This window comes from Carcharodon carcharias, chromosome 10 (assembly GCF_017639515.1).
Source record: "Carcharodon carcharias isolate sCarCar2 chromosome 10, sCarCar2.pri, whole genome shotgun sequence".
Classification (NCBI taxonomy): domain Eukaryota; kingdom Metazoa; phylum Chordata; class Chondrichthyes; order Lamniformes; family Lamnidae; genus Carcharodon; species Carcharodon carcharias.
In genome coordinates this window covers 23,614,698-23,636,953 of record NC_054476.1, presented here as the reverse complement: position 1 = coordinate 23,636,953, position 22,256 = coordinate 23,614,698, and the positions used below count along the sequence as shown (strand labels likewise).

At 41.5% G+C, this 22,256-nt stretch overlaps 1 protein-coding gene across 5 annotated transcripts in view; it reads right to left on the bottom strand.

Moving 5' to 3' along the window:
- ano1a (anoctamin 1, calcium activated chloride channel a) overlaps positions 1–22,256 on the bottom strand; it is a 230,080-nt gene that overhangs the window by 12,363 nt on the left and 195,461 nt on the right. For all 5 annotated transcript variants that reach the window (XM_041197457.1, XM_041197458.1, XM_041197459.1 and 2 more), the window contains 2 exons: positions 4,377–4,561; positions 3,134–3,239 (listed from right to left, as the gene is read on the bottom strand). In XM_041197457.1, the coding sequence (XP_041053391.1) occupies positions 3,134–3,239; positions 4,377–4,561 (291 nt within the window). The remainder of the gene's footprint in view (positions 1–3,133; positions 3,240–4,376; positions 4,562–22,256) is intronic.

Below are 22,256 nucleotides of genomic sequence, written 5' to 3'. Positions count from 1 at the left end.
GCTGACAATCGCCAACTGGTTTACTGCTGTCGTAAAAGCGACTGCGCCACATTGTCCGCTCGCGCCACCGCTCACGCCTGATGCCAGCAGTCATGAAAAATTCCGCCCTTTCAGTGCCTCTATGGAGGTTGTTTAGAAAAGCTGTACCATTAAAACTAAAGTCATGTAAACTAAAAGTAAATCTCTGTAACTTTGTTTATGGTAATTCAAGATGTTATTAGGTATTAAATAAAAAAATGAGAATTGGGGGAGTTAAAGACTGAGGTGGGAATTGAATAGAGCAAATAACAAGAGGCACCACAGAGTTAAATAGGGGGAGAGTGATTGAAAAGAAAACTAAAGCAGGGTTATTTGAAGAAAAATTGTTTAAATTGTTGGGTGGGGGGTGAGGTTAAAACATTTTAAGTACGTACAAGAGTGGGGGAGAAAATATTAGGTGGACAAAGATCTGAGTGGGTCAAATATGTAGTTGGAGCTGGTGTATAAGGACAAAGAGGAGGTGAAAATTATATGGCAAGAGTGACTTGGGAACGATGCAGGAAATATCAGGAACAAAATCAGGGTGGGACTGGAATATGAGGATATGGGTCTGAGAGAAGAGCTGGTAGATTTCAGTATGGGGCTGAATCATTGGGCCAGTAACAGCCCTTGAGCAGGACTGGCTCCCACATTGCAAAGCGATGTGACAGGGTGTTGAATGGGGCTGGTGTGAGAATCCCAGCTGGAGACAAAACAGAGGGAAAGAGGGAAAGTTTTAGAAATTTAGAATGAAGTAAGAGATCATTGTCCCTGTGCTGACTCATTACCAGAGCAATCCAAAACTAATCCTTCTCTCTTCCTTATCACCCTGTATTTTCTATTTCTTCAAATATTTATGCTATGGTCTTTGCTGCAACCAATCCCCATGGCAAAGTACTCCATGTACCAACAACTTCCTACAGAAAGATTTTTTTCCTAACCTCTTTCCTCATTCTCTTGATACAGATTTTAAATTGATTGCTCATCGTCATGGATTCCCCAGCCAGGGTAAAATAATATTCACTCTTATCAAAGCCCTTCAAAAAGAATCAATTTCTTCTTGACCTCCTTTGCTTCAGAAAAAAAATTCCTGTATTTCAAGTCTTCCTTCATAGCTACATAATGCTTAATCCCTGGCATCATCCTGATGAATCTGGTTTTTTAAAAAAGAAATTATGTATAGGATCTGGGCATCACTGGCAAGGCCAGCATTTATTGTCCATCCCTGAATGCCCTCAGAAGGTGGTGAGGAACCACCTTCTTTACAACTGAGTGTGTTGCTAGGCCATATCAAAGGGCAGTTCAGAGTCTAGCATATTGCTGTGGGTTGAGAGCCACGTACAGACCAGACCAGGCAAGAACGGCAGATCTCCTTCCCTAAATAACACTGGTGAGCTCGATGGGTTTTTACAACACTGCAGTTGTTACATGGCCACCAATACTGATACTAGCTTTTTATTCCAAATATTTTTAAATTAAACGAATTTAAATTCCTTAGCTGCCGTTGTAGGTTTTGAACACATGTCTCTAGATCATTAATCCAGACCTCTGATTAAAAGCCTGTTGACATAGCCATTGTGCTACCATTCCCATACACTTTAATGTCCTTTGTGTACTAGGCTGCTTAAGACTGCAATATTTTCATTGTGGTCCAACAATTTGTGTAAATCCTTCATACCCTCTACTGCATGTCCCCATTTATAAAATTCAAAACATTGTTGATAATTTTTTATGGCTCTGTCCATACTGGCAGAGGATTATTTAATTGAACTTCTAGATCTCTATTCCCTTCAGTATTATTCCATCGAGACTATACTGCAACATTTTTATCTCACATTTATTCAAATTAATTTGCATCTAACACCTACCTTCATTCTGCTATCCAAGCTACTCAAAAAATATTAAAATAAAACAATCACTATACAAATGTAGTATATAACTACAGTGGGACTGGGTGCAGTGTGCCTAAAAACACCCACCAAGTGGAACAGTCCAGGGACAGGTAATCCCTCTCAAACGTGGGGCTGCACGACTCTGGAGAAAAGATAATGGTGCTGTCCACCATTTTGGCCGGTGACCTGGGTGATGAGACACAGCTACTGTCACTGTTGTCACACTACTGTGAAGTTCTTGGTAAGAAACAGTAAAGATTCAGTAAGAAGCAGATCTGCTGCACGTGCTGCTAAAACACGGATTCCTTTCTCCTGCAGCTATACCTGCTTGGACGCGGGTATGGTGGGTAGCCTTAAAGTGGACAAAACGCACAATGCAATTTTAAATACGCTATATCCTTCCGCTTCTTAGTGAATGAAAGGCATAACGCGTTTCAATGGGCAGAATTCTGCTGTTGGCGCGCGGTATCAGTGGGGGCAGGCAGAGAGCCGGCCGCAGCCCGCGATTGGTAGCGTGCCGCAATCTTATGAGGGTGGGCCAATTATGGCCTGCCCAGCATGATATGCGAGTGGCAGCGCTGAGCACTGCCTGTGCAGGTGCGGGGAGGGTGAGTGTGAGCAGGCCTAGTGCAAACTTCGCGCATGCGCGCAAGAGTGTGCAGAATAATCTCCCTGATTCGGGAGATGAAGACTTTTCAAATAAATTAATAAAGAGCAGAAAAATGTAATGAAACGTGCCCCCTCATGTGACTCTGTCACTTGAGTGGGGGCACGTTTTTAATTAAAAAATAAAGTTTTTATTTTATTTGTATTTGTTTTTGGAAACCTCATCCCGCCGGTGGATGTAGTTACCTAAAAAAAAATGCAAAGGCCGCTTGGCCTTTTCGCCTGCCCGCCAACCGTTTGGTTGAACGGACAGTGAAAAATTAAAGTCAACTGTTAATTTAATGGCCTCAACAGGCCTTCTAATTGTCCATGTGCCCGCTGACTGAACTGTCGTGCAACTGTGCGTTGGTGTCAGCACGCTCGGCTGATGTCATCGCGTGTCATTTCACACTCGGTTGGGCACACACCCACCCGCCCAGCTAAAAATTCTGCCCAATGGTTTGTTTCCAAAAAGTGTGAACTGGACCTATGCTGTAAACTTGGAGGTGCAGGCCATCCTTTAGGGATCCAGCACTGAGTGTGATCAGCCAATAGGGACAGTGCTTCATACCACTTACCTGGAAAATGATGACAAAAGCCAATCTGGCTGCTAAGACAGACCAGAATTCCTTTGACAGATCATATGGTTGAGAAGACCATGGAGGTTCTCTGTAGTCTTTGTACCTATGAAGATATGATTTTAAACATCAAATACTGAACAATGAAATCATACGAGGGTGATGTGTTGAGAACATTGCTTATAACAGCAATGATAGCAGCAAAGGTCTATAATAACTATTTAAAAGGACATATTGGGATTTCATTAATAAGGAACCTGCATCTGATTTACATGCGAGTAAATAGTCCTATATGTATTCTCCTATGGAATACATCTCAAATTGAGGAGGTTGGACAGGAAGGCTAAAAGTGATTATTTTCTTTATGGTTGCGTTTCTAATAATTACATTTCTTCAGGAAATTAATCCATTAATATTTGTCATCTAGACTTGAATCTCATTTACAGATACCAATTTCTTTTTACTACACTCCTATGCCTTAAACTAGGACTTCAGAGCAGTCAGAATGTGCACCTTTTATATTGGACAGAATACATTAGCCCACTTGTATAAAACAGGCAATTGAATTAATCTCTTTTGATTCAGTGCTTTGGATTAGAGGTCAAATTGTTTCATTAACTTGCAATCTGTTCACAGGAAATGATAACAGTAACAAGGCTGTTGCTCAGAGATGGTGAGCTGTCAACTGGCTTGATAGATCACATTGGAGAGCATCAAGGATCAATCATTTAAAATAATATACTGCATGGTATAGACACGAGTTGCAGGTAGGCTAGGTGAGCTAGGGGGTGCCAGATTCCTTAAAAGACCATTAGTGAACCAGTTTTCAAATGACAGAAGAGCAGTTTTAAAAATGGGTTCCAGCAGACAAATCACCAGACTTAGTAAATTCAATTCACAGATTGTCTGTCACTTACTAGTCAAGTATCATAATCAATATTCTAACAATTGTTTCATAATCCCTTATACATTCAATCGAGATTTCCAAAGCTGTAAATAACAATAAACTAAAATTTGAGCTGTTTTAATTGTGCTTGCCCAACACAAGCTAATGTTTAAAGCAAGTATCTTTGACCAATATAAAAAAAGGACGGTTCAGATTGATTCAAGTTAATGAATAATTCTTTAACTTTGCTTTATTATATTCTGTATTATAAATTTGTAGGATCTTTGTTTCGAGATGTGAATTGCAAAAGGGAAACTTTGCTCTGAAGACGTTCAAGTAACAAGAGAGAAATTCTACCTGCAGATCTCAACCTTGTATCCGAGTGCCATTGGTTCAAGGGGCTCTGATCCTGTCTCGAAGTGGCTGACATTGAAGTAGGACAAGGTATTATTGGTGAACCCATGCAATGTGCGGTCTGGGCTGTACAAGTACATGAAGACGAGGCGTGGAATGAAGCCAGAGGTGAAAGAGATCACAAATGCCTGTACAATGAAAATGAACAATTGAATGCTGTTGTTTTGCCATTTATGATCAAATAAAAAAGTGAATGAAAACTGAATGAATGAAGAAAGACTGAAAAAAAATCCCTCAAGTTCATGAACCAGGTATAAATAGTAAATAACAAAATGACCGAGAATACTTAAAACATGGATAGTCGATCTAGATGCTAGACATTACAGGTAAAGTACGAGGAATCTAGAACATGGGGGCTCACTCAGGATAAGAGGTTAATCATTTAGGACCGAGACAAGGATCTTCTGCACTTAGTTGTGAATCTTCTCTATCCCAGACCCTTGTGGATGTGCCAGTGACGAGTACATTCAAGGTCGAGATGCATTGATTTTTGGTCCCTCAGAGAAACCAGGCACATGGGAAGCAGGTGGAAAAAGTTGAATTGAGGCAGAACATCAGCCACAATAGTATTGAATGGCGGAGCAGACTCAAGGGGCCATATGATCTTCTCTGCTGCTCTTACTCCTCAAATTCTTGTTAAATGTCTAGCCGTACATGAGCAAACAACTTGGTACTACCAAATCAGATCCAGGAAGAATGAGATAAATATTTTGCCATTTAAATTCAACATGCAGCCAGATTTAGACATCTTCACATGACCATAATTTACACAAGATTTGGTGATTGTATATCAGCCTATCCAAGTAGTCAAACAGGAGTACAGCCAAAATGTTTAACTTGGCAAGAAATATCAGAGGGTTAACAACAACAGAGCAGTCCTGTCAAAAGGAAACAAATTGAGCCTCAATGCAGAAGTGAAAGCTTATTTCCAAAGATAGCATTGTGGAAGTCAAAGCCTTCTTGAGCGCTAACAATCCACACAACCCTCACTAAAATCGTATTAAAAATAGAGTCTTTTATCACAAGATTATCTAGCCAAAGCACTATCTTCTTTCCAACATAGTTCAGCCTTTGTATGTAAATAAACATGTGGTCATCCAAAATGGACAAGAAAAATCCAAACAGAAACTCTGTCACAAAACATGTGCTACATGGGGTTTTGTACCTGGTGACAAAACTATGCTGGTGACAGGCTCCCTTCTCTGAAGGTCACTAGGGAACCATGTGATTTTTAACAACATTATTCTGACAACTTTCCAAAGTGGGAGAGAGTGAGTTGCGGAGGCTGGGGAGAGGGCGGGGTGGGGGAGGGGGTTGCGAAGAGAGAGAGACAGAGAGAGAGAGAAAAAGAGAGAATAGCGAGGCACAGAGGCGGAGGGGGGACAGGGCAGAATGAGGTGCAGAGGATAGCAGGAAACGGGGCAACGTGAGGCCCACAGAAAGAGGGAATGAGCAGAGTGAGGCGTGGACATAGAGGCAGAGAGCAAGGTGCAGCAGAGGAGGGAAGGTGAGGTGCAGAGGAGGGGGAGACTGATGAGGAGGCAGAGTGTGCCTGGCGCAGAGAAGTGCACGGGGGAGGCACAGAGGAGGGCAAGAGGGGCTTGGAGGGGGTGGGAGGATCAAGATGCGGGGGTTGCAAAGTATAGCTCATACAAGTAGATTAAGGTAATCATTATTGTTATACTATAGCATTTTCAACCCAATGTTTTGAAACCATATAATTATGGCAAAAGCATGAGATTAATTATCAAGTACAATTTGTTTGAGTGTCAAGGTAACAGGTCTTTCTATTCACCTAAACTTGTACAAGTTCTCTGCACATATCTCTGGTTAAATGAACGGACAGCATACCAGATAATCAGCGTAACAGGTTTAAGGAGCCCATTCCCTCCAGATATAAGTATTTAAATCTCTCTCTTTGACTGGCAGTGCTTCAATATTGAATCACAAGGAGCTACATCTGCTCCTTGTGGTCATGACAGAGATATCTCAAATATCATTTACTGCACAAGAAGCACCTGTATTCCTGAGCTAACAGGATTAATTATTCCTCACCAGGTTTATATTTTTACTAATTCAGAACAATTTTGAGAGATTGCTGCATAGCAATGCCAGTATTCTTGTTGTATCACAGATTCCCTTAGGGTAGATGATAGTAGAGTATAGAACGTAAATAAACTGTAAGATTTTAATCTCTTACCATGGAATGAGGTGAAGCAAAGAAGTTCTCTATGCTGTCACTATCTTAGACCAGACCCCCAAGTTTTTGTCAGGATCCGGTTAGGAACCAATAACGTTTTGTTTAAAGTAGACAAAGTTTGACATTCGAGATACTTGCTCAGAGAATAAAGCCACAAGATTCCACAGGTTTTGAACAATCAAAAATAAACTAATATACAAAAAGGTCAGAAAGATAAAACAATTTACAATATCTACCTAATACTCTAATTTTCAGGGTAAATAGGAATTAACATGTGAATTAACAGGCAAAATGTGGTTGAATACACAACACTGCACAATAAAAGGCAGATGCAACCAAGACAGGGTCCGTGGATTTCTCAGTAACCCACCCAGACATCAGTAAAATCGAATCAACCAATCTCACGAACTCTGTCTCTCTCACTAGGGATTCCAGTCTTCACCTTCGAAGGTCTGACTTGGGAATGCTCTCCAAAAGTTGCTCAAACTTGCATGGCATCAACAACAGCTCACCTCGTAGGGTTTCAATGTCATCCCCTGAGATTCTGTTCCCCTGGATTCCTGAGCATGCACTCAAGCACTAACTCACAAGCACAACTTCAGCTCTTTGGCCATACCAAGCAAAACCCAAATGCTCCAAATGACCCGCAGCATTGGGTCCCCAAAGTCTGGCTACCTTCTTGGATCTTCAGGGCTTCTCCCGAGCCTTCGCCACTTAAAGTCTGCTATCCACAGCCCTTTTTCTGCTTGGAGCCTATTTCTCTGCTCCTCTCCTTCTGACTGATCTTGGACCTTTACCTGTCCCTGTCCCCTCTTTGGACCCTTCTTTTGGGACCTCTCCCCTGCCTGAGTCACTTGCTAGCTGTGGCACTTCACAGGACCTGGGTTTTTGCACCATTCTCCTTCCTGCACAGGTGCACTGGGCCCACAGAATGTAAACTTTACAGAACTGAACATGTGGAGTCCGTCCCTGGTCTGTACATGCACAAAAGCTCCAAGGTACGCTAGGAGTTGAATTTCTCGAACTCCATTCAATGAGGTAAGAGTAGTTTTCATTACAATGCACCGTCACGGTCTTTCCCTAGATTCGAGGATGATGTTTACTCAGGGTCCTGAGTTCCTGCCATGGGTCTTCACATGACTGAATAGGCCCATTCTCGATCCACAGATCTTTGGGCACAAGGGGCAGGAAATCCCACAGGGTAGTGGGATTTAGAGTGCAGGATTTGCTTCCTTTTCTTTCCTTCTCGGCTGCAGCTCTGACTCATCATTAAGACATTGTGACTCGAAGTGTGGTTTTGCTTGATGAGCAAGTTGCAGCCATTTTGAATGATTGGTAGCAAGTTTCTCCCAGTCATTAACGTCAATGCTGCTGAGCTTCAAGAAGAGCTTCAGTGTGTTTTTGAAGCGTTTTCTTTGTCCTATCCTGGAACGTTGACCGTTTGTGTAGAGTTTGATCCCCTTATCCATGGAAGGAGGTACATGCCATTGAGGGAGTTCAGTGGAGGTTCACCAGACTAATCCCTGGGATGGCAGGATTGTCTTGAGGAAAGATCAAGGAAACTCGGCCTGTATTCTCTAACTTTGATGAAGGAGAGGTGATCCCATTGAAACTCACAAAATTCATATAGGGTGTGACAGGGTAGATGTGGAAAGGATATTTCCTCTGGCTGGTGAGTCTAGAACCAGGAGACATAACCTCAGGATAAGGGGCAGGCTATTTAATTCTGAGGAGGAGGGGGGATTTCCTTCACTCAGAGGATGATGAATTTTTGGAATTCCTTGCCCCAGAGGGCTATGGAATCGCAATCATTGAGCATGTTCAAGACAGAAATTGATAGATTTCTGGTTACTAATGACATCAAGAGATATGGGGATAGCGAGATGATCAGCCATGATGTGCTCGAATGGCGGAGCAGGCTCAACAGGCCGAATGGCCTACTGCATGTCCTATGTTCTTATTTGAGAGTTGAGACAACAGGACCTGTCAGGGAGATGCTTTTCAGCCATCTAGACACGGTGTCCACTCCATCAGAGTTGGTTTTTGTACTGCCTGAATGCTTACGGACCTGACCTCAAGAAGGACACCAGTGTTTGTTTGACAGTCCTCCCATTGAATCCTGAGGATACGGGAGAGACACTGCTGTTGGAATTTCTCCAGCACTCCTGTGTTACTGGTACACAGTCCAGGTCTCAATGTAGTACAGGAGTGTGGTGACAACTGCTCTGCACACTAGGACTTCTGTTGACTTGCAGAGATTTTGCATTAAAACACTCGCTGCCATAATTTGTAGAAGGCTGAGGTGGCACAGCTGATCCAGTGTTGGATCTCCTCATCAATGGTGGCCTTTTGAGGGAGGTAGTTGCCAAGGTATGGGAAGTGCTCAGCATATTCCAGGGTCTTTTCTTCAACATATATGGGAGGTGGAATATTTGGCTGACCAGGTGTGGGTTGATATGAGTTTTGTTTTGCTAATATTTAAGGTCAGGCTGAGTTGCTTGTATGCAGAATTGAAGAGAAGAACCCTAGCTGGAAAATCTGGTGCAGAGCAGGCAACGACACTGCAGTCATCCACAAACTGTTCATCATGTATGTCTACGGTGGTCAGTTTCGATTTGGCACGAAGGCAACTAAGGTTAGAGAGTTTTCCATCTAGATGGTATTTACTACTGACACCAGAGGGCAGTTGATCTTTGATGTGGTGAATAGCCACTGTCAGCTAGACTCCATACTGTTTAAAATTGATCACAGCCTTGCTCGATTCCAATCTGGATTTTGAAGGCATCTTTCCTCCCACTCAACACAGTTATGATCATATCATCATAGGATGACTGTGTGGACTGTAGTCACTGTTGTAATGTAGGAAATGTGGTGACCAGTTTGTGCACTTCAAGCTCTCAAAGAGCAATGTACTAATGACCAGTTGATGCTTTTCATGATGTCAGCTGAGGGATAAATATTGGCCAGGATACCAGGAAGAACTCCCCTGCTCTTTTTCAAATAGTGCAGTGGGGCCTTTTATGTTATGCCAAAAGGGTAGATGGGGCCTTGGTTTAATATTTCATCCAAAGCACCTCAGACAATGCAACACTTCCTCAGTACTGCATTGTAGTATCAGGTTAGATTATGTGCTTGAGTCTCTGGAGTGGGACTTAAACCCATAATCTTCTGACTCAGCAGTGTGCGCACTACCAACTGAGCCAATAAGCAAATAAGATTTGCACACACAATAACATGTCCAAATATTTTGTTCAGAGATAAAAATTCACCAGGACACTGGTGAGAACCTCCCTTTACTACTTTGAAATAATGCCAGGGGATCTTCTCACATTCACCCAAAAGGGTAGGCACAGCCCTGACTTAAGGGGTTGCATTTTCAAATGCTGGTGGGGTCGGGACCAGATGTGGGGTCGATTTAAAAATCACGATCCTGGAAGTTGTCGCAGGAGCCCGACACCTCTACGATTGTCTAAAGATTTCAAAGTGCTGGTGGTGGGGCGTGGGGGAGGGGTGGGAGTGCAGGGTTAAGGGGAGGGAGCGGGGGAAAGAATGGCCTCCAATGAATAACCTATTAAGCTCCCTCAGGAGGGTTTTTAAGAGGCCAGGGAGGTGTGAGGGGAAAGTGCAAACAGGTGAACCTTAATCTGGGACATGTTAGTGCCCAGCTGTCAGGTTTATTGCAGGAGCCTCTGAAAGTTTCTTTTCATTTGTTGAAAGCTGTCATTTCATGGACCAATTCAAGTGCAGTATCTTTATTTTGCCTTAGTCACTTTCCTCTGTGAAAGCACTGCTGTTCCTCTGAGGAGCTGCCTGCTCTACTCAGCAAGGTAACGGCAGGCCCCATCATGGCTGTTGTTCATCTTTGCTGCTGGCGCCAGGCAGGCAGCTCCCACTTCCTGGAGATACTCAGCACCATTACTTGGGCACTGAGCTTGCTTGCTACCCCATTAGGGCATATACATTTAAAAACAGCCTCATGTGAGTGACACAGTTGAAGCGAGGAGTCGGGACCTGGAATTCACTGGGTGTTGGGTTCCCAATCCTGCTTTGAAAATCCTGCCCAACATCTCATCCTAAAGATGGCATCGCTGACATCATAGTGCATTCTCAGTACCACAAGGAGGCGCCAGTCTATATTTGGTGTTTAAATCTCCGGGGTGGGATTTGAACCCACAGCCTTCCAACTGGGAGGTAAGTGTGCTGCCAAGGCCAGCACCTTTTATATAGCCACAAAGCGAAGATACATTTATGAATAATGGAGTTTCCAGTTTAATTAACTACAGATATTACACATTCAAAAACATATACATTGTCTTAATTTGGCTGCTAAAGCTTACTGCGCCAGTATGATATTGTGACTAGGTTCACATATTCTTTCATAAGCTGAATTAAAGGCGCTGCTATTTAACATCTGAAGGTTTGTGCGTCAGTTTACCAGGAAAACAAAATAATCATTTGACATTTTAGCAAAGGGATAGATCATTTTTCATGCTTGTTTGAATGACAGGAGAGGCCACATCTTCAGGACCACCTGGGGCAGCTGTATGCAACATTAGTAAGAAATTCAATCCCATGCCCTATCAATAACAGCACGACGAGAAAAAGGACCAACAAAGGACCATGTTGTTTATCTTCTACTACTCAGGTATTTGCATGATACAGCAATGATGGAGTTGCTGTCTAATCATAGCAATTGATCTCTACTGCTTAATTTGCTACAGATCCAGAAATGAGGCAAGGAATACTCAGTTGTGAAGAGTTTTGGCAACAGATCCAAAGTCACCTGCTCCTCCAAAATATGCTGCACTTACCACACATCAGTATCAAATTACTCGTACGCAGCACCCTAAAATATTACCTCCCGAAATAAAGCTACCTAATTTAATTTAACCCGATTAGCAAAATGTTTTAGTGACGCCCTCAATTTTAGATAAGGCTTAAGCCCAGCGATGCACCCAATGTAGATGATAAGAGCAGAGAGAGATGGGAGCTGGTTTCCACTCAATGGCTGTGCATTAAACTGTCACTGACTTGCATACAAATTGGGGGGGGGGGGGGGCACCCTGTAATGTAGCTGAATTGACCAAGCTGTGCTCCAGCTGTGTAGAGTCCATTTGGAACAGACACAGAAGTTTTTTTTTTCTGCCCCTCTTGCACCTTTTTTCTGGATTGGAAAATTGCCTGGCAGATACCTAACTGGCAGGTAGAAAATCCAATAGTGGCTTCTAGAGTGGCTTCTGGAAAAGAACCTCTGGTTCACCCAGCTAACCCTTTAGGACAGTTACAATTTGTGCATCGTCATAATTAATATGCCCCCCCACCCACCCATCCAAAACTCTGATTATTTGGGAGAAGTGAAAAAAAAATTGCGAGAATAAAATCTGGGAAATTCCTCTCCAGACCCTTCAGACAAGTGGAACTAGCCAATTGAAGTCTACTTTGAAAGCCACATCTCACAATGCTGGCAGAGAGAGGTGCCATAGGGACATTCAGTGATGGACCAGACAGACGGAGATCAAATAAGGGGGAAAGAACTCTTGTTTGTGAGGTAGGAAGGCAGTCTTTGAAATGTACTGTAATGGAAGTTGGATTTGAATAAAGTAAGAAATAATTTTTTGGAGTGATGAACAACTCTTTCTCCCAGCCCCCAACAACCCCCATCTAATGGAACCAATGGGCATTATGAGTGATGCACTTGGAACACTGGATAATAATTCAACGACACTAGTCTTGTGGTATCTGTGATATTGACTTGTTTGTGCTCAAGTAAACAGAGCCAGCATGGTATTACAGTGTGGGGCATATTACTTTCCCCACCATGTTAAATAGAACTAGTTCTTTCACCTGTAATATTGAGGTGTGGACTTATTCATGAACAAGAATTGGTGGGAGGGTTGGATGGGGGTTGTGGGGGGCTGGGAGAAAGAGGTTGTTCATCACTCCAAAAAATTGTTTCTTACTTCATTCAAATCCAACTTCCATTACAGTACTGGTGCATTTCAAAGACTGCCTTCCTACCTCACAAACAAGAGTTCTTTCCCCCTTATTTGATCTCCGTCTGTCTGGTCCATCACTGAATGTCCCTATGGCACCTCTCTCTGCCAGCATTGTGAGATGTGGCTTTCAAAGTAGACTTCAATTGGCTAGTTCCACTTGTCTGAAGGGTCTGGAGAGGAATTTCCCAGATTTTATTCTCGCAATTTTTTTTTCACTTCTCCCAAATAATCAGAGTTTTGGGTGGGTGGGGGGGCATATTAATTATGACGATGCACAAATTGTAACTGTCCTGTGGGTTAGCTGGGTGAACCAGAGGTTCTTTTCCAGTCCATCATTTTTCATGTGTTTTGTCTTCTAACAGCTTCCCATTCTAATTATTCAGCTGAACCACTGACATTTGTCCATGGGATGTGCATGTTGCTGGCAAGATCAACATTTGTTGCCAATCCTCAAACGTTCTTTAAAAGGTGGTGAGCTACCTTCTTCAACTACTGCAGTCCATGTGGAGTAAGTACACCCGCACTGTTGGTTTGGGAGGGAGTTGCTAGATTTTGGCCCAGAGACAGGGAAGGAAGAACAATATGTAATTCTAATTCAGGAGGTTGGGGAGGGCTTGGGGAGTGGGGTGGAGGGAAAGAAACCCAAAGTTCCCATGAGTCTACTACCCTTGTTCTTCTCAGTGGCCGAGGTCACCGGTTTGGATTGCTTGCACTTGCCAACTGCTACATCCAAGCTTGCAGCTCAATGTGAGTGAAGATTGACTACTGCACATTGTAAAGTGAGTCACCTCACTCATTGTCGTTCCATTTGTAGTGTGCACTCTCTGCCCTGTCACATGGGTCCTACTGAGCTCAGTTGGAGCAGAGGTCTAGAAATAGGCACTCTGATAAAATTCTGATGTCTATGAATGTTTTATTAAACATAATTGTGAGACAAGATTCTTTCAGCCATGAATACTCAACAGCTCCAAATTGTTTCTGCTTAAAAAGGTATCTAATTTAAGGGACGATTGACATAACCTTGAGCTGTCCCCTCTTTGGTCAGTTCTCTGAAATCTCGGTTAGGGACAAACGTATTCAACTTCTTCCTGTAAAGGGGGAGGTTGGGGGGGTGTGTGGGGAGTGAATTGTTGAGATGAATTCTGCACAATTGGTCAAACATTGCTCTATTCAGCATAAAACCCAGTGGACGATCTGAAAGTTCAAATGTTGAAGTTCTTTAAAAATGAACACTTAATTCAATCCACTAGGCTTATAGAATTCTAGATTTCCTATACTGCATGCAAACAAAAAGAATTGAAAGTTAGTTCGAACAAGTCGATTATGACAGTAAGCTAATGGTTGGAGCAATATTTCCATTCATCTTTTATCTCTTACTTTTGGATCCTACATTGTTTTGCCAATTTTTTTTTTCAATTTAATGGAAACAACTACAGCACAACATTTTACAGAGGATATATGGCACAGAAACAGGACATTTGGCCCAGCCATTCCACACAAGCATTTATGCTCCATTTGAGCCTCCTCCTGTATTTCATCATCTAACACTATCACCATAATCCTCTTTTCCTCATTTGCTAATATAGTCTTCACTTAATTGGCTCTATAGTGTTTGCCTCAACCACTCCCAATGGTCATGAGCTCCACATTCTCATCAAGAAGTTTCTCCTGAGTGCCCAGTTGGATTTCTTGGTGGCTATCTTACATTGATGGCCTGTTCTTCCCCACAAGTTCACTAAAAAAAAACCTTTCATAATTTTGATAGCCTTTATTAGGTCACTCTGAGCCTTCTCTTTTCAAGAGGCAAGGGACCCAGCTTGTATAACCATGCATTTCTGCTAACTCTTTTGTAAATCTCTTTTACACCCTTCAAAATCTGCACAGCACAGATAGGGTGAAATTGTTCCCATTGACAGAAGGGTCGAGAACCAAAGGACACTGATTTAAGATATTAGCAAGAGAAGCAGAGGTAAACCTTTCTATGCAGTGAATGGCTAGGATCTTGAATGTACTGCCTGTGAGTGCAGTGGTTGCAGATTCTAACCAGTTTTCAAAAGAGAAGTAGATTATTATCCAAAAAGAAAATTGCAGGGCTACAGGGAAAAGGCAGGGGAGTGGGGCTAGCTCGGTTGCTCTTAAAAGAGTCTGCATGGACATGATGGGCTAAATGACTTCCTATGCTGTAACCATTCTATGATTCTCTTCCGTGCCTCCATTTCCTTTCTACAATATGGCGACCATAACTGTACACAACATTCAAAGTGTAGTTTAACCAAGGTTTGATTCATGTTTAGCATATCTTCTCTACTTTTCATATCTATCCCTCTACAAAAAAAACCAAGCCATGGAGTTCATGTCCTTATTAACTTCTGTCACTAAATTTATTGATTTGATAGCACAAATAAAGGAGTAGGATGTAATAGCAATTATAGACATAAGGTTGTAAAGTGACCAAGGCTGGGACTGTGGATATTTAATAATATTTGACATTTCAGATGGACAACAAGAAAAGAAAAGGAGATGAGATAGCTCTGTTAATAAAGAATGAGGTCAGTATAATTGTGAGAAATAATTTTGGTTCGGAAGATCAAGATATAGATCAATTTGGGTAGAGATAAGAAGCAGAAAAGGTAGGAAGTCACTGGTAGGAGCAATTTGTAGGCCCCTAACAGTAGCTACACTGTGAGGAAGTGTATAAATCAATAATGGGGGTTTGTAAGAAAGGTACTGCAATAATTGTGGGCAATTTTAATTTTCATTTGGATTAGATGAATCAAATTGGCAAAAGTAGCCTGGAGGATGAGTTCATAAAGTGCATTCAGCATAGTTTCTTAGAATAATACACTCGAACCAACCTGGGAAAAAGCTATAGTAGACTTGGTAATGTGCAATGAGATAGGATTAATTAATGACCTCATAGTAAAAGATTCTCTGTGTTGAAATGATCATAACATGATAGAATTTGACATTCATTTTGAAGGTGAGAAATGTGGGTCCATAACTAGGGTCTTAAACTTAAGTAAGGGCAATTACGAGGGTATGATTACAGTGGACTGGGGATGAAGTGGACTGGGAAAAGAGGTTAAAAGGCAAGATGTAGAGAAACAGTGGAAAACATTTAAGGAGATATTTCATAACTGAAAGATATTCCCGTGGGAAAGAGAGACTAAGAGAAGGATGAACTATCCATGATTAACTATGTAAGGCAAGGACGGTATCAAACTGAAAGAAAAGATATACAATGCCACAAAGATTAGTGGTAGCCCAGAGAATTGGGAAAATTTTTAAAACCAGCATATGACTAAAAAATGGATGGTTGGTAGGGGAGAAATTAGACTATGAGAAAGCTAGCAAGAAATATAAAAACAAACAATAAAAACTTCTACAGTATATAAAAAGGAAGAGAATAGCTCAAGTGAGCATTGGTACCTTAGAGGGCAAGACTGGGGAATTACTAATGAGAAAGGGAAATGGCAAAAACTTTGAACAAATATTTTGTATCTTTCTTTCCAGTAGAAGACAAAAAGCATCCCAAGAATAGGGGAAAAACAGCAGCAAAAGAGAGTGAGGAACTTAAAAATAATTACTAGAGAAAGAATACTAAGAAATCTAATGGAACTGAAGACTGGCAAGTCCCCTGGCCTTGATTATAATATTCCCATATTCTGCAAATGTCCCAGAAGATTAGATGGAGACAGAAAGCGTGAAATTTTAGGCCAGTTAGTCTAACATCTGTTGTTGCGAAAATGCTAGAATCCATTATTCAGGAGCTAGTAGCAGAACATTTAGAAAGTCATAATACGATCAGGCAGAGTCAAAATGATTTTGTGAAAGGGAAATAGTGCTTGACAAATTTATTATAGTTCTTTGAAAATGTACTAAGCAGGGTGGATAAAGATGTAGTGTATTTAGATTAGCATAAGGCATTCGATAAAGTGACTCTTAAAAAGGTTACTGCACTAGATAAGAGCTAATGGTGTTGTGGGTGATGTATTATCATGAATGGAAGATGGGTCATATTCTGGTTAGCAAGCTATAACTAGAGGGGTGCCACAGGGATCAGAGGTGGGGGCTCATATTTATGATCTACATTAATGACTTGGATGAGGGATTGACTGCATTGTAGCCAAATTTGCTGACAATACCAAGATAGGCAGGAAAGTAATTTGAGAGGAGGATATTAAGAGTCTGCAAAAGGATATAGTTAGATTAAGTGGGCAAAAATTTGGTAGATGCAGTATGACGTGGGAAAATGTGAGGTTGTCCACTTTGGCGGGAAAAGGAGAAAAACAGATTACCTAAATGGAGTGTGTGCAGAATGCTGTGGTAGAAAGGGATCTAGGTGTCCTTGTACATGAATCACAAAAATTTAACATACAGGTACAGCAAGTAATTAGGAAGACAAATGGAATGTTCGCCGTTATTGCAAGAGAGTGGAGTGTAAATGTAGGGATGTCGTGTCACAACTGTACAGATCATTTACAAAGCTGTACCTAGAGCATAGCATACAATTTAGGTCTCCTTACTTGAGGGGTATACTTGCAATGGAACCAGTCTGGAGAAGGCTCACTCGATTGATTCCTGGGATAAAGGGTGAGTAAAGGGTGGGCCCCTACTCAGTGGAGTTCAGAAGAATGAAAGGTGATCTTATTGAAACTTAAGATTCTGAGGGAACTTGACAGGGTAGATGCTGAGAGGATGTTTTCCTAGTGGGGGAACCAAGAACTAGGGATGCAATATTGCAGCATTTCCTCAGCACTGCACTGGAGTATCAGCAGAGATTCTGTGCTGAAGTCTCTGGAGTGGGCCTTGAACCCACAAGCATCTAACTCAGAGGCAAGAATGCTACTAACTGTAGTACAGCTGGCATTTAATTTTTTTAAAACTCATTTATGGGCTGTGGGCATCACATTTATGTCCATTGTCCATCCCTAATTGCCTTTGAGCAGGTGTTGGTGAGCTGCCTTCTTGAACTGCTGCAGTTAATAAGAACATCACATAAGAACATAAGAAATAGGAGAAGTAGGCCATTTGGCCCCTCAAGCCTGCCCCACCATTCAATAAGATCACGGCTAACCTACCCCAGGCCTCAATTCCTCCTTTGTGCTAGTTTCTCAAAGCCCTCAATTCCTCGATATTTCAAAAATCCATCTACCTCCTCTTTAAACACTTACAGTGATCTGGCCTCCACAACTCTCTGGGGTAGAGAATTCCAGACATTCACTACCCTCAAGAAATTCCCTCGCATCTCAATTTTAAAGAACGTCCCTTTATTCTGTAACTATGTCCCCTAGTTTGAGATTCCCCCACTAGTGGAAACATCTGATCAACATTTACCCTGTCAAACCCCCTCAGAATCTTGTACGGTTCAACAAGATTACCCTTCAGTCTTCTAAACTCTAATGAATAAAGGCCTAACCTGTTTAGCCGTTCTTGATAAGTCAACCCCTTCATCCCAGGAATCCGTCTAGTGAATCTTTTTTGAACTGCCTCCAATGCCAATATATCCTTTCTTAAATACGGGGACCAAAACTGTATACAGTACTCCAGGTGCAGCCCCACCAACACCCTGTGCAGTTGTAACAAGACTTCCCTATTTTTAACCTCCAACCCCCTAGCAATACAGGCCAAAATTCCATTTGCCTTCTTAATTACTTGCTGCACCTGCATGCTGACTTTTTGTGTTTCATGCACAAGAACACTCAGATCCCTCTGTACTGCACTTCTTTGGAGTCTCCATTTAAATAATAGTCTTCCTTTTGATTCTCCATACAAAGAGCATGACTTCACACTTTCCTACATTAAGCTCCATCTGCCAAATTTTTGGCCACTCACTCAATCTATCTATATCCCCTTGCAGATTCCTTATGTCCTCATGGTAATAAATGCTGGCTGAGCAAGTGAAGCCCACAGCCCACGAACAAATAAAAAAAAAATCATAACATGCCTTCCCCACCTATTTTTGTATCATCAGCAAATTTGGATACATTACACTCTGCCCCCTCCTCCAAGTCATTAATATAGATAGTAAATAATTGAGGCCCTAGGACTGATCCTTGTGGCACTCCACTAGTTATGTCTTTCCAACCTGAAAAAGACCCATTAATCCTGACTGTCCTGTGTGTTAACCAATCCTCAATCCATGCCAATACATTACCCCCCAATACCGTGAGCTCCTATCTTGTGCAATAACCTTTTGGGTTATCAAATGCCTTCTGGTTCCCCTTTATCAATTCTGCTTGTTATCCTCAAAGAACTTTAGCAAATGTGTCAAACATTATTTCCTGTTCACAAAACCATGTTGACTCTGTTTGATTGTGTTACGCTTTTATAAATGTCCTATTTCTTCCTTAATAATTAACTTTAGCATTTTCCCAATGACAGATGTTAGGTTGACTAGCCAATAGTTTCCTGCTTTTTGTCTCCCTCCCTTCTGGAACAGGGATGTCACATTAATAGTTTTCCAATCCGCTGGGACCTGCCCAGAATCCAGAGAGTCCTGGAATATTTCAACCAATGCCACAACTATCTCTGCAGCCACTTCCTTTAAAACCCATGGATGCAGCCATCAGTCCTAGTGACTTGTCTGCCTTTAGTCCCATTAGTTTATCAAATATTTTGTCTCTCGTGGTAGAGACTGTTACAAGATCTTTCCTCCCATTAGGTCCTTGCTTATCTGCTATCTTTTGGATGTTTATAGTGTCTCCACTGTGAAGACCGATGCAAATTTAAAACATTCTATTATTCATTCACAGGACGTGGGCTTCGCTGGCTGGGCCAGCATTTAATGTCCATCCCTAGTTGCCCTTGAGAAGGTGGTGGTAAGCTTTAAATGAGCGGTTTAAATTATCTGCCACTTCCCTGTTCCTTGTTATCAATTCTCCAGTCGCATCCTCCAAGGGTTCCCCGCTCACTTTAGCCACTCTTTTTATATACCCATAGAAGCTCTTGCTGTTTGTTTTTATATTTCTTGCCAATTTACTTTTATAAACAATTTTCTCCTTCTTTATCAACTTTTTAGTCATCCGATGTTGGTTACTAAAGAATTCCCAATCCTCTGGCCTACCACTATTCTTTGCCACTTTGTATGCCTTAGTTTCTGATTGGATACTCTCCTTGACAACCTTTGTTAACCACGGGTGGTTCATCCTTCTCATTAAGTCCTCCTTTTAGACCGTGATAAATTTTTGCTGAGTGTTATGGAATATCTGCTACTGCTCATCCACTGGCCTTCCCTTTAGTCTATATTCCCAGCCCACTTTAGACAACTCTTTCTTCATATCTGTAATTGCCTTTATTTAAGTTAAGTTGGGAACACTGGTGTGAGGCCCATGTTGCTTGCCCTCAAAACAGAATCTGAAATTCTATCATGTTGTGATCAATACCCCCTAGAAGATCCTTAACTACGATATCTCTTATTGATCCCACCTCATTACACATTACTAGCTCTAAAATAGCCTGTTCCTGGCTAAGAAACAACCCCTGATGCAATCTAAAATTCGTCTTCCATGTTAGCCCTGCCAATCTGATTTGTCCAGTTAAAATCACCAATGACAATTGTAGCGCCCTTCTTAAATGCCTCCATTATTTCCTGATTTATACTTTGTCCTACAGTGAGGCAACTCTTCAGGGGTCTATAGACGACTCCCACCCATGACTTCTTCCCCTTTCTATTCCTTACTTCTACCCCAATTGATTCCACATCACAATCTATTATACCTGTATCACTACTCACCACCGCATTAATACCTTCCTTTATTAACAAAGCTACCCCACCTCCTTTTCCTTTGTGCCTATTTTTCCAGAATGTCGAATACCCATGAATATTGAGTTCCTAATCTTGGTCACCCTGCAACTATGTCTCTGTAATAGGTACCATCTCTAACAGCTATCAAGTCATATTCATTTATATCTATTTGTGCTGTCAACTCATCTTGTTACAAATGCTGTGTGTATTTAGATAAAGAGCCTTAAACTGTGACCATTTACCATTAATATTCATTCTGGTTCTGATTTTTGTTGCAGTTTTCTGCTTATACTTTCTGCCCCTTCCGGTCATACTTTGATTATCGTTCGTCTCTTCACTACCCTGCACCTCTGCTCTCTTATTTTTTGTTGATTTTTTAAACTTCCTTTCAATTGAACCCTCCCCTCCACCAATTAGTTTCAAGTCCAAACTACAACCCTAGTTATACAATTGCCTAGGATACGGTCCCAGCAGTTTTCAAATGAAACCCATTCCAACAGAACAGTGCTCTCTCCTTCCCCAGTACCAGTGTTCCTTGAATCTGAACCCATTTCTCCCACACCAATCTTTGAGCCATGCTTTTACCTCTCCAGTTTAATTTATCCTATGCCAAGTTTCATGTGGCTCAGGTAGTAATCCAGATTATTACCTTTGTGGTTCTGTTTTTTAATTTCAATTTAATAGTAGAATATATAAGTGTATTTATATTAGTAAACAATGGTCAGTCAAATACGCTGAAAACAGAACGTCTGTTCTCTTGCTGTTTGTGTCCTTTCCAATAAAGCCTTGCTGAATTGCAGCTGTTTGGCTTGTGGTGCAGTGGTGGCGGTGAAAAAGAGGAAAAATAATTATAGGTCACTCCAGTCATGACTGACTTTTCATGCTTGTAATATTGGAAAGCACATTCAGGATAAATATGGTATTTCCCTTGATAGGCAGTATTTCAGTAGAAAATAAAAGCATTAAAATCAACTTTATTAAAAACAATTTTTTGAGCGCACCAGTAAAAATACTCTCCCCTCCCTCATCACTACACCCTACAATGCAAGTGATAGAATATTAGAAAGGAAGGGAAATGGCTGCAACTGAAGCTCTGATGAGCTCCTATCACACTACATCTTCAGTGTAGTTACTTGCTTCCATGTGCAAGTCATATTCTGGAGTCTTCAAATTGTTTTTTTAAATGGAGGGGGGTGCTGTGCCAATTTTGCAGGTTGCATCCAGTCAATAGACAGAGACTTATAAGCTGGTTAAGCAGATCACAACATGCTACATCATTATCAGATGATTTGGCCATTATTAAACCACTGCCTGCACTTGATCTCAACCCATTCAAGTGATTCTGTACAATTTAACTGATTCAAACATCATTTTGTGGGCCAAAGAATGTCGGCTGAGTTTTACAAATGAGATCAACAGAAACCGTTAACCATTTCTTGCTCACCCAGTCAAATGCAGAAGTGTTTTCAATGGTAAACATTGCTCAGGGTTCAGTTAGTAACCAGACTTACTGAAGGATTTTCATGATTGCTGGGTAGGGAGTTGGTTGGGGGCAGGGGCAAAGCCTGCGCCCATTGCTTTTTATTGGGTAGATTTGCAGAGAGGAAGGAGTGCGAGAAAACCCGTAAAAAGAGGCGCAGGAAAATTATAACTATCCAAATCCCCCACACCTCTCTCAAAACCAAACAAACTATATTTTACCACAAAAGTATTACTTCAACTCTTCTGGGAACTGTGTATAAAAAGTAAATCAAAATTGAAGGAGAAGAGGAAAAGAAAGGAGAATATGATTGAAAGAAACATTAACAGGAACATGTTAATTTTCCAGACTTCTGTGTTTAAGAGCTACCCTTGCCCTTATTCAACCTCCGGCTGCTTCT